General features: G+C 46.7%; 1 protein-coding gene across 5 annotated transcripts in view; it reads left to right on the top strand.

Moving 5' to 3' along the window:
* LOC121571813 (echinoderm microtubule-associated protein-like 6) overlaps nucleotides 1–13,363 on the top strand; it is an 88,310-nt gene that overhangs the window by 23,447 nt on the left and 51,500 nt on the right. For all 5 annotated transcript variants that reach the window (XM_045222283.1, XM_045222270.1, XM_045222276.1 and 2 more), the window contains exons 2-4: nucleotides 8,613–8,772; nucleotides 10,741–10,839; nucleotides 11,005–11,073. In XM_045222283.1, the coding sequence (XP_045078218.1) occupies nucleotides 8,613–8,772; nucleotides 10,741–10,839; nucleotides 11,005–11,073 (328 nt within the window). The remainder of the gene's footprint in view (nucleotides 1–8,612; nucleotides 8,773–10,740; nucleotides 10,840–11,004; nucleotides 11,074–13,363) is intronic.

The following is a 13,363-nucleotide window of genomic DNA, read 5'->3' as shown; positions in this document are numbered from 1 at the left end:
AGGACCGCAGGAAGCTACCCACATCCTGATTTACTCGTTCCACCTGCCCATTTGACTCGGCGTGGAACCCAGAGGTCAGGCTGTCCGAGACCCCCAGACGTTCCATGAACGCCTTCCAAACCTTGGATGTGAACTGGGGACCTCGGTCGGACACTATATCCTCTGGCACCCCGTAGTGCCGGAAGACGTGAGTGAACAGGGCCTCCGCAGTCTGCAGGGCCGTGGGGAGACCGAGCAGAGGAAGGAGGCAGCAGGACTTGGAGAAGCGGTCCACAACGACCAGGATGGTGGTGTTACCTTGGGAGAGGGGAAGATCAGTCAGAAAATCTATGCTAAGGTGAGACCATGGTCGTTGTGGAAACGGTAACGGTTGTAGCTTACCTGCTGGGAGGTGCCTAGGTGCCTTACTCTGGGCGCACACCGAGCAGGAGGAGACAGACACCCTCACGTCCTTAGCCAAGGTAGGCCACCAGTACTTTCCGCTCAAGCAGCGCACTGTACGACCGATACCTGGGTGACCAGAGGAGGTTGACGTGTGTGCCCAGAAGATCAGACGATCATGGATAAGAGTAGGCACGTACCGCAGCCCTGCTGGACACTGCGGTGGAGATGGATCTGTGCGTAATGCCCGCTCTATATCCGCGTCCATCGCCCATACTACCGGCGACACAATGTAGGAGGCCGGGAGTATGGGGGTGTTGTCTCTGGGCCTCTCCTCTGTGTCATACAGCCGGGACAGTGCGTCTGCCTTCACGTTCTTCGTACCCGGAATGTATGATAGTGTAAAATCAAACCGGGTGAAGAATAGGGCCCACCTGGCCTGGCGAGGATTCAGCCTCCTCGCTGCCCGGATGTACTCCAGGTTACGGTGGTCCGTCCAGACGAGGAAAGGGTGTTTCGCCCCTTCGAGCCAATGCCTCCACACGGTCAAAGCTCGGACAACAGCCAACAGCTCCCGATCACCAACATCGTAGTTCTGCTCCGTCGGGCTGAGCTTCTTCGAGAAGAAGGCACAGGGGCGGAGCTTGGGTGGCTTGCCCGAGCGTTGTGACAGGACAGCGCCTATCCCTACCTCGGACGCATCCACCTCCACTACGAACAGTAGTGATGGATCGGGGTGGGCCAGTACCGGAGCTGAGGTGAACAGACCCTGCAGTCTCCTGAAGGCCAGATCCGCCTCAGCACACCAGCGGAGCTGGGACAGCCCACCCTTCAACAGGGATGTGATGGGAGCTGCGACCTTGCCAAAGCCCCGGATAAATCTTCGGTAGTAGTTGGCAAAGCCAAGGAATCGCTGCACCTCCTTAACCGTGGTTGGAGTCAGCCAATTACGCATGGCTGAAATGCGATCTCCCACCTGAGGTGGTAATGCAGTATCCAAGGAAGGAGACGGACTGCTTGAAAACATACACTTCTCTGCCTTGGCATAAAGGTCATTTTCCAACAGTCTGGCCAGCACTTTGCGAACCAGGGACACATGCTCGGCGCGAGTAGCGGAATACACCAGGATGTCATCGATGTAGACCACTACACCGCGACCAAGCATGTCCCGAAACACCTTGTTCACAAAGGACTGGAAGGTGGATGGAGCATTCATCAAACCGTAGGGCATCACAAGGTATTCATAATGCCCCGTGGTTGTGCTGAATGCCGTCTTCCACTCATCCCCCTCCCGAACACGCACCAGGTTGTACGCACTCCTGAGATCTAGCTTTGTGAAGAAGCGCGCCCCATGCATTGACTCGATCACTGAAGGAATGAGGGGGAGAGGATAACTAAATCTAATCGTCTCCTTGTTCAGTGATCGATAATCAATGCACGGGCGCAGACCGCCGTCTTTCTTCTTCACAATGAAGAAACTTGAGGAGGCGGGTGAAGTGGAGGGACGTATGTACCCCTGGCCCAGGGACTCGGAGACGTATGTTTCCATAGCCTCCGTTTCAGCCTGCGACAGGGGGTACACATGACTCCTGGGAGGTACAGCGTCTACCCGAAGGTCTATCGCGCAATCCCCCGCCCGATGAGGTGGTAATTTAGTAGCACGCGTCTTGCGCCTGATCGAGGTTTTCGGGGGGGGGGAATGCGCATGGTGGAGGTACCGTCTGGACTTTCCACCGTGGTTGCACCAACGGAAACATCTAGACACCTACCCTGACATTCACGCGACCACCCCGTGAGAGCCCTCTGCAGCCATAAGAAGGTGGGGTTGTGGAGTGCTAGCCAAGGGATACCTAATACCACAGGGAAAGCAGGAGATTCAATAATTGAAAAAATTACCTGCTCACAATGAGTCTCCTGGGTGATCATGGTGACCGGTATAGTGACTTCCGTAACAAACCCGGACCCTAATGGTCGACTATCGAGTGCTCTGATGGGGAGTGGAATGGAGAGGGGAAACAATAAAATGCTTTGACGGCGTGCCAATGCCCTGTCCATAAAGTTCCCAGATGCACCTGAATCGACTAGCCCCTTACACTGGGGAACTACCATGATATCGGGAAAGTGGATAGGTAGGGTACAGTGCACAACAGAGGGCTCTGAACAAGTGTGGGTGTTCGATACCTGGGGTGATGCGTGAGTGCCCTGCCTGCCGCCTCCCGGCCCAGATGAACGTTGACTACGACGTGTGGTGTACTGTCCTTTCGTGCCACCAGAGTGGCACTGTCTCTGTCCTCCTCCGCTCTCTCGGCCGGCGGCCCCACCCAGCTCCATTGGCTCGGGATCCGAGTCGTCCGGGATGGAAACGGGCAGATCCCTACCAGGACGTTCTCTGGCTGTCAGCAGGTTGTCCAAACGAATGGCCATGTCCACCAGTTTATCGAAGGACAATATTGTGTCCCGGCAGGCTAGCTCCCGTCGGACATCCTCCCACAGATGGCATCGGAAATGGTCGATCAGGGCCTGCTCGTTCCACCCGGACCCCGCTGCCAGCGTCCGAAACTCCAACACAATGTCCTGCACGGTCCTTTTCCCCTGCCTCAGGTGGACCAGCCGCTCACCCGCCTCTCGACCCTCGGGCAAGTGATCGAAGACCGCCCGAAAGAGGCGAGCGAACTCCCTGTAGTCCTCCAACGCGGCTCCTCCCTCGTTCCACACCGCGTTGGCCCACTCCAGGGCTTTCCCACAGAGGCAGGAAACGAGGACGGACACCTTCTCCCGCTCCTATGGCGCCAGTCTGATGCTGGCAAAGTAAAGCTCCAATTGGAGGAGGAATCCCTGGCATAGCGCCGCCGTCCCAACAAACGCCCGTGGTCGGGATATCTGGATCCCTCCGTGTGCTGGGGTGTAGATGGCTGGATCCGGTTGGCCAGCTGGTCTCGACAGATCGGGTCCTCTCCTCTCCAGGCATTGGACTGCCTGAAGAACCCGATCCATCGCTTCCCCAAAGCTGGCCAGCATCGTGGAATGCTCCTAGACCCGTGCCACGACTCCAGGCATGCGCTCTTCTCCCGCTGACTCCATAGCGGGTGGGTGATTCTGTGTTGAGTGTGGTGAAAGGAGTCAGGCGCAGGAGGGTAATCACCGAATACAGAGTTTATTCCTTCGTTGACACACACATGCGCTCCAATAGCGATCAACGAAACAGGCACGGGGGAAACAAACATCCCTGGCAATACACTGTAACGGAATCCAATAATACATAGGCACAGGGGGAAAATCTACCCTGGCACACTTATACACAGACTAATTAGGGGATAGGAACCAGGTGTGTGTGATTGACAAGACAAGTGTGATGATGATTGGGGCAGCAGTGGTTAGTACTCCGGTGACGACGAACACCGAAGCCTGCCCGAACAAGGAGGGGAGGCAGCCTCGGCCGATGTCGTGACATTGATTAAATAAATGGTTTCCTCATCAAGCTACACACAATACCCCATAATAACGAAGGGAAAACAGTTTATTTATTTATTTTATTTATACAAATTAAAATAAAAAATAAAAAATACCTTATTTACATAAGTATTCAGACCCTTTGCTATGAGACTCGAAATTGAGCTCAGATGCATCCTGTTTCCATTGATTATCCTTGAGATGTTTCTACAACTTGATTGGAGTCCACCTGTGATGAATTAAATTGATTGGACATGATTTTGAAAAGGCACACACCTGTCTATATAAGGTCCCACACTTGACAGTGCATGTCAGAGCAGAAACCAAGCCATGAGGTCGAAGGAATTGTCCGTAGAGCTCCGAGACAGGATTGTGTCGAGGCACAGATCTGGGGAAAGGTACCAAAAAATGTATGCAGCATTGAAGGTCCCCAAGAACACAATGGCCTCCATAATTTTTAAATGGAAGAACTTTGGAACCACCAAGACTCTTTCTAGAGCTACACTGAGAAATTGAAGGAGAAGGGCCTTGGTCAGGGAGGTGACCAAGAACCCGGTGGTCACTCTGACAGAGCTCCAGAGTTCCTCTGTGGAGATGGCAGAACCTTCCAGAAGGACAGTCATCTCTGCAGCACTCGACTTTATGTTAGAGTGGCCAGACGGAAGCCACTCCTCAGTAAAAGGCACATGACAGCCCACTTGGAGTTTGCCAAAGGGCACCTAAAGGACCATGAGAAACAAGATTCTCTGGTCTGATGAAACCAAGATTGAACTCTTTGGCCTGAATGCCAAGTGTCACATCTGGAGGAAACCTGGCACCATCCCTATGGTGAAGCATGGTGGTGGCAGCATCATGCTGTGGGTATGTTTTTCAGTGGCAGGGAGACTAGTCAGGATCGAGGGAAAGATGAACGGAGCAACATACAGAGAGATCGTTGATGAAAATCTGCTCCAGGGCGTTCAGGACCTCAGACTGGGAGGCGAAGGTTCACATTCTAACAGGACAACGACCCTAAGCACACAGCCAAGACAACGCAAGAGTGGCTTCGGGACAAGTCTCTGAATGTCCTTGAGTGGCCCAGCCAGAGTCCGGACTTGAACCCGATCTAACATCTCTAGAGAGACCTGAAAATAGCTGTGCAGCAACACTCCCCATCCAACCTGACAGAGCTTGAGAGGATCTGCACAGATTAATGGGAAAAACTCCTCAAATACAGGTGTGCCAAGCTTGTAGCGTCATACCCAAGAAGACTCGAGGCTGTAATCGCTGCAAAAGGTGCTTCAACAAAGTACTGAGTAAAGGGTCTGAATACTTATGTAAATGTGATATTTCAGATTATTTATTTTATACATTTGCACAAAAAAATGTTTACCTGTTTTTGCTTTGTCGTTATGGGATATTGTGTGTAGATTAGTGAGGGGAAAAAACAATTTAATACATTTTATAATAAGACTGTAACGTAACAAAATGTGGAAAAAGTCAAGGAGTCTGAATACTTTCTGAATGCACTGTAACTATTCACACCCCTTTCTGGGTACGTTTCTAAGAGCTTTCCAAACCTGAATTGTGCAACATTTGCCCATTATTCATAAACAAATTATTCAAGCTCTGTCAAATTGATTGTTGATCATTGCTAGACAACCATTTTCAGGTCTTGCCATATATTTTCAAGTAACTCTGCAACTCAGGGACATTCACTGTCTTCTTGGTAAGCAACTCCAGTGTAGATTTGGCCTTGTGTTTTAAGTTATTGTCTTGCTGAAAGGTGACTGAAGCATGTTTTCCTCTAGAATTTTGCCTGTGCTTAGCTCCATTCCGTTTCTTTTTTATCCTGAAAAACTCCCCAGTCCTTAATGATTACAAGCATACCCATAACATGATGCAGCCACCACTATGCTTGAAAATATGAAGAGTGGTACTCAGTAATGTGTTGTATTGGATTTGCCCCAAACATAACACTTTTTATTCAGGACAAAACGTTTTTTTATTTTTATATATCACTTTATTGCCTTGTTGCAAACAGGACGGATGTTTTCACTCTGTCAATTAGGTTAGTATTGTGGAGTAACTACAATGTTGTTGATCCATCGTAATTTTTCTCCTATCGTAGCCATTAAACTCTGTAACGTCACCATTGGCCTCATGTTGAATTCCCTGATTTCCTTCCTCTCCGGCAACTTAGTTAGGAAGGACGCTTGTATCTTTGTAGTGACTGGGTGTATTGATACGCCATTGTCACAAGTGTAGAGCTGGACAGGAGGGGGAGCTAAAGCGAAGGCTGGTGTGACAGCCATCCAAAGTGTAATGAATAACTTCATCATGCTCAAAGGGATATTCAATGTTTGCTTTTTTATTTTAACCATCTATCAATAGGTGCCCTTTGCAAGGCATTGGAAAACCTCCCTGAATTCTTATTGACTCAAGACATTTCGGCTTTTCATTTTGTATTAATTAGTACACATTTCAAAAACATAATTCCACTTTAACATTATGGGGTGTTGTGTGTAGGTCAGTGACCTAAAATCTCAACAAAATGTGGAAAAAGTCAAGGGGTATGAATACTTTCTGAAGGCACATATCTGATATTGAGTAAATAGCTTGAACTTATTCAGAAGCGTTATTCAGAGTAAATATGTCAGAAGAACATTTAGAGTGATTTATGGACAGTGTCCTTCGTCCTATAGTACCGATTCTGTATAGACAGCAGCAGTCTGTTGAGGTAGGTAGGGCATCAGGAGAGCAGATTTTCCCAGGTGGCAGCAGTGATGGCTGGCTCTGATTTCCTTCCTCTGGGGATTTCCCTGTGCCAGTCTGCAGAGGAGAGGAGTGTCACATTACTGTTTGGTTGTGTGACGGGAGTCCGTTACTGCAGTCCGGTCCCACTGGGACTGACTCTGTGTCCTTCACTAGCATTTTGTCTAGAAATAATGCATTAGTACAATAAATGATCTCATCAATTATCTAATTTGTATGCATACTGATTTTACATCTGTTATTTTATGGAGTGAAAAAAAGACAAGGTGGTTTCTCTTTAAAATACGTATTTTTCTTTCTGGCTCATGTTTTTTATGTAAAGGCATAGTGTACATACTTATCACATAATGTATAGAAAACCACACAGGACTGTATGCATAACATTAAATAATCCAAACACATTCATTATGATTGTTGCTGTCAATAAATCAGCAGGTTCATCCATCAGTGACAGCCCAGTACAGTCACAGGACAGTGAGTTCCTCTCAGGCTGGCTGGGCTGCCATCACACACTGCATGAATGGAGCATCTTCTGATGGCTGTCCTCATGTGCAGTCCCTCTGCTCCTGCTCCTGGCCCTGGCAACCCAACAGCCCATTGAAACCCATGAGCCAGCAAATCTGCCCTCATGTCATAGTCTCTCCATCTCCATCAGCTGTGGTCCTCTGTAGCTCAATTTGTAGAGCATGACGCTTGTAACGCCAGGGTAGTGGGTTTGATCCCTGGGACCACCCATACGTAAAAATGTATGCACACATGACTGTAAGTCGCTTTGGATAAAAGCGTCTGCTAAATGGCATATTATTATTATTTAGCTAGCTCTGCACTTCTGCTCATCCCCATGTGCTACATTAGGGCCAGCTGGGATGTAGACTGCCTGGGAATGCATGCTTCCATACTGCGTGGGAAACCTCCCGACAGTCAGCTGAGTAGAGCTGAGCTCTCTCTCTCTCATTCTGTCTTTCTCTCTCTTTCTCTCACTCAAATTGCTTGAGGGTTTCTCCATTTCTCCCCCTCCCGCCATTCCTTTTCTCACAGCCTTTATCTCTCTCTTCTCCCTTCCTCAGTACTTCCTCTCTCACTCCTCTGCTGAGCCTCAGCTCCAGGCAGAGCTCCAAGCCCAGATTTACAGCCATGCGATTCATGCAGAAAGAGGCTTTGAGATGAAAGATTCTGAGACAGTCAGACTGAGCACAGAGAGAGAGAAAGATATTCACAGACTGAGAAAGCAAGGGAAAGAGAAAGAAAGACATGCCAATGTGCTGTGCAGTGTTTGTAGTGTCAGGCTATTTCTCCTGATAGAAATTGTAATTTTACACCCATTTTTACTATTGGACCATTTCAATGCCAAGGCTCGGTTTGTAAGGCTACCACTTGTCCTCTGTACAGTGTGTATGGTCAAGGTCACAGAGGACTCACCGTGTTGAGCGGTACTGAGCACGGTCTTCTCCCCAGTCCATTGGTGGTGTAATGATCCCTGACCCTGTGGGGCTGATGCTACTAACACACTAATGTCTGCCACTCGGGCAGGCCCCAGTAATGATGCCATTAACCTCATGTATTTATAGGACACCGAGGCACCTTTCATAAAGGAGCACAATGACCTGTGGGTACTCTTCAGCAGGACTCTTCCCTCCCTAGAGAGAGGAAGAGAGATAAAGAGATAAAGAGAAAGGGGTGGCAGAGAGAGAAAGGGGGAGAGTAGAGAGGGGAGATAGAGAGATAACGAGGAGGAGAGGGGGAACAAGGGAGGCAGGTTGGCACCTGGAGCGAACAATTACCCACTGTGGCGTCTATAACCTATGAGTTTCAGATTGTACACATAAGGCTGAAAATGGTTAATGACAAAGTAACAAACACTGTGTATACTGACATGATTATTAATGTCAACAATGAGTCAAGCACATGGCTTAACCAGAAAGAGCAACAGAATATACATGTATATATATTTAATCCACATTTTATCAGTTTCTTTCAACAGTATTGCGTGGGTATTACCTGTTATGTCTCCTCTCCTGTTTCTCCAGCCTTGCCCTTCATCCTGAGAGGTCACTGGTGGCAACAGGTCAGGTGGGGAAGGAGCCCTACATCTGTGTGTGGGACACCTTCAGTGTACAGACCATCTCTATCCTCAAGGACGGACACTCCCATGGGGTGGCCTGCCTGGCCTTCAGCGCAGATGGACAGGTGAAACACACACACTCCCGCACACACACCACCTCATGCCCACAAGCCCACACGCAAGCAGACATACACACACACACACACACACACACACACACACACACACACACACAGCCAAGCACGCACCACTTCTCACACACACACACTTCACCTCACGCATACAGGCATGCATGCACACCTCTCATCCACCTTTTCTCTGAGTGGATGGGTTCCTGTGCTATCACCCTGTTACCAAGGCAAACCTGTTTGACTGAAAAATAACAATACTTTGACACACAGCAATGTGAATGCTCCATAATTTGTGAGATTGAAGCATTCATAGATTTCTCCCAATTATATCACATGTAAATGTACATAATACTGTAAATGTGCCTTATATCTCACATAGCCTATAGCAATGGGAATGGGATTGTGGTGGTGGGTTGCTGAGAAGCGAAGCCTGCTGGGTAACTGTGCAGGCTGGGGATGATGTACGGCTCTGCCATTAATCATGTTAGCCCATGTTTACTGGGGGGAATGCTGGGACAGCACCATTCTCCTATGACCTTTAGCTTGATGTATGGGGCTCCATGAGAGTCTCCTACAGCAGCAGCAGCCTGTTGATGTCCCCCATACAAGACCAGTAGGCTACACCTAGGGAAGAGGGAAAGGGAGGGGATGAAGGGAGGGAGGAAGGAAGGAAGGAAGGAAGGAAGGAAGGAAGGAAGGAAGGAAGGAAGGAAGGAAGGAAGGGAGGGAGGGAGGGAGGGAGGGAGGGAGGGAGGGAGGGAGGGAGGGAGGGAGGGAGGGCTGGCTGCTGTTGTTGTTGCCTTCATTGTGGTTTTGGAGTTGACAAATGCAATGTCACGTCAGAGGAGGCTGCGGCGGGTGAAGAATGTGTCTGGGAGGAGAGGGAGGGGGAGAGAGAGGAAGGGTGGGTGAGGAGAGCCAGGGCTAATGCTACCGTGTGTCTAGATGAAGAGAAAAGGGAGGAAGGGAAGTAGGGCAACATGTTGTATCACCTCCTGCCCCTGGCAACCAGTCTACATTACTGCTACACTGTAATGGAGACCAACCAGGGAGGGGCAGCAAACAAGGTTTACCTCAAACCCATAGTCAATCATAAAGACATTTAGGCCTTATCATTTTATTAGCTCCATTCTGAAATGCATTAGATGGCTTTTTTCTTGGAAACTCCTGTGTGCAGAGCGAGTAAACAATTCTGGGTGATGTCATATAACACAGATGGATGTCTTGTTTGGTTGGGATTTAAATGGATTTGTGGACGAATGGTTGTGGCAAACCACAAATATGACAAAACATGTTTTCCTGAAGAAAAGAGAATGTATTCTCTATCACTGAAATGTATTGATTAATGGAAACACACATTACCATTTCATTGTAAAGTTATCAGCACATTAGGTCAAATTACATTTGGCATTCATCTCCTCTCTTTTGTACTCAGTAGAATGGCCGTACTTACTTTATATTGGAGCATCAAATCATAAATATCCCTGACGTTTAGGTCTAATTTATTTTCTATCTGTTTCTTTGTCATCCCAATATTCACCCTAAAAATATTGCACGGAGACGGTTGTCCAAATGTTCCTAAATGCCTTGCTCCTTTGTCTGAGTCATAAAATGGGTAATTAACAATTAACTCGCTGAATGGTAATTGCCGCCAGACTAATTGGAAACAATTTGCATTCCTTTCCTCTCTACAGCGAGTGTGATAAAATACAGAAGGCGTTTTCAATAGTGCTTACTGTATTATCTGCACATGTCTGCACTGCCTGTGCACTCTCTATAACATCTCTATAGCTGTCACATAGAACAACTCTATGTCTCCTTAATTGATTATGAAAATATGACTATTTTCCTCCATTTACAGTACATGAATGAATATGTATTCATCTTCCTACATTGAATAGAAACAGTCTCCCTCCTTTCTTTGCAGATGAATGAATAGTTTCCCCTTTTTGTCATTTTCAGCGGCTGGCTTCTGTGGGGCTGGATGCCAAAAATACAGTGTGTGTTTGGGACTGGAAGAAAGGAAAGATACTGGCCACTGCGACAGGACATTCAGACAGGGTAGGCTTTTGTGTGTGCTGTGTGCATGTTGGCATTTGTGTATGTGTGTGTTGTGTATTGATTCAGTTGTAGAGTGTGTATTTGAGTACACAGTGTGTGTGTGGCATGACTTTCTGTGTGAATGAGAGGAAATGTATGTGTGTTAATGGCTTGGCTGTCTTTCAGATCTTCGATATATCCTGGGATCCCTTTCAGCAGAACCGGCTGGTGAGCTGTGGGGTAAAGCACATAAAGGTGAGCTTCACAATAACAACACAGTATGCTCCGTGCTGTCCAGTCAGTTCATACATAACACTTGAGCCAAGTTCAAAAATAACATATGGGGAGCTATCAATGTTGAGATGGGTTACCCTGACCCAGTGCAGCCGGCATCAGTCTATTTTCAAGTTATTTAACATGTAATACGTTTATACGGTTGTTGTTAAAAGCTGCTTTTGGAACAACCTCATAAACAGTTTGACATGTTGTCAGTGGAGGAGTAAATTGGCGCTATCAGATATTCTAGCAGTAGAATGAGAAAGTGGTGTTAGGGGGACTGGGGCATATTGTTTTCAATTGGTACGCGTGAAGAGCAGTTGGAGGACGCCAGTTTCTATTCAGTCAAAAGCAGTAATCTGTTCTGTCATTCCCCTCCGGAAGGGCTGTGTCCTACTATACACACACACACACAACACTGAACTTACAGAAGAGCCCTCAGTTTACAATAAATATGTAAATACATTCAGTACCAGTCAAAAGTTTGGACACACCTACTCATTCAAGGGTTTTTCTTTATTTTTACTATTTTCTACATTGTAGAATAATAGTGAACACATCAAAAAAAAATTATAACACATATGGAATCATGTAGTAACCAAAAAAGTGTTAAACAAATCAAAATATATTTTATATTTGAGATTCTTCAAATAGCCACCCTTTGCCTTGATGACAGCTTTGCACACTCTTGGCATTCTCTCAACCAGCTTCACCTGGAATGCTTTTCCAACAGTCTTGAAGGAGTTCCCACATATGCTGAGCACTTGTTGGCTGCTTTTCCTTCACTCTACCGTCCGATTCATCCCAAACCATCTCATTTGGGTTGAGGTCGGGGAATTGTGCCGGCCAGGTCATCTGATGCAGCACTCCGTCACTCTCCTTCTTGGTAAAATAGCCCTTACACAGCCTGGAGGTGTGTTGGGTCATTGTCCTGTTGAAAAACAAATGATAGTCCCACTAAGCCCAAACCAAATGGGATGGCATATCGCTGCAGAATGCTGTGGTAGCCATGCTGGTTAAGTGTGCCTTCAATTCTAAATAAATCACTGACAGTGTCACCATCAAAGCACCCCCACACCATCACACCTCCGCCTCCATGCTTTATGGTGGGAAATACACATGCAGAGATCATCCGTTCACCCACACCGCGTCTCACAAAGACACGGCAGTTGGAACCAAAAATCTCAAATTTGGACTCCAGACCAAAGGACAAATTTCCACCGGTCTAATGTCCATTGCTCGTGTTTCTTGGCCCAAGCAAGTCTCTTCTTCTTATTGGTGTCCTTTAGTAGTGGTTTCTTTGCAGCAATTCGACCATGAAGGCCTGATTCACACAGTCTCCTCTTAACAGTTGATGTTGAGATGTGTCTGTTACTTGAACTCTGTGAAGCATTTATTTGGGCTGCAATTTCTGAGGCTGGTAACTCTAATGAACTTATCCTCTGCAGCAGAGGTAACTCTGGGTCTTCCATTCCTGTGGCGGTCCTCATGAGAGCCAGTTTCATCATAGCCCTTGATGGTTTTTGCGACTGCACTTGAAGAAACTTTCAAAGTCCTTGAAATTATCCGTATTGACTGACCTTCATGTCTTAAAGTAATGATGGACTGTCTTTTCTCTTTGCTTATTTGAGCTGTTCTTGCCATAATATGGACTTGGTCTTTTACCAAATAGGGCTATCTTCTGTATACCAACCCTACCTTGTCACAACACAACTGATTGGCTCAAACGCATTAAGAAGGAAAGAAATTCCACAAATTAACTTTTAACAAGGCACACCTGTTAATTGAAATGCATTCCAGGTGACTACCTCATGAAGCTGGTTGAGAGAATGCCAAGAGTGTGCAAAGCTGTCATCAAGGCAAAGGCTGGCTATTTGAAGAATCTCAAAGATAAAATATATTTTGATTACTACATGATTTCATATGTGTTATTTTATAGTTTTGATATCTTCACTATTATTCTACAATGTAAAAAATAGTAAAAATACAGAAAAACCATTAAATGAGTAGGTGTGTCCAAACTTTTGACTGGTAGTGTATGCCTCACAAACAGTAGCAATGGAGAATCGTTTTTCTTGTTGTTTTGTTTATATATATATATATATATATATATATATATATATATATATATATGTGTAAATATATTTATATATATCAAGTTATGGTGTGAGACATACATCATTGAGCCTATTGTGCCCTTTGGCCATAAAACTGCTTTCATGGACATGGAATCTTCTTAACTGACCGCTGTGAGCTTTATTAGAAATAA

Source organism: Coregonus clupeaformis, chromosome 1 (assembly GCF_020615455.1).
Source record: "Coregonus clupeaformis isolate EN_2021a chromosome 1, ASM2061545v1, whole genome shotgun sequence".
NCBI lineage: Eukaryota > Metazoa > Chordata > Actinopteri > Salmoniformes > Salmonidae > Coregonus > Coregonus clupeaformis.
The sequence above is the reverse complement of the archived record's forward strand: the minus strand, read 5'-3'. Positions and strand labels throughout refer to the sequence as shown.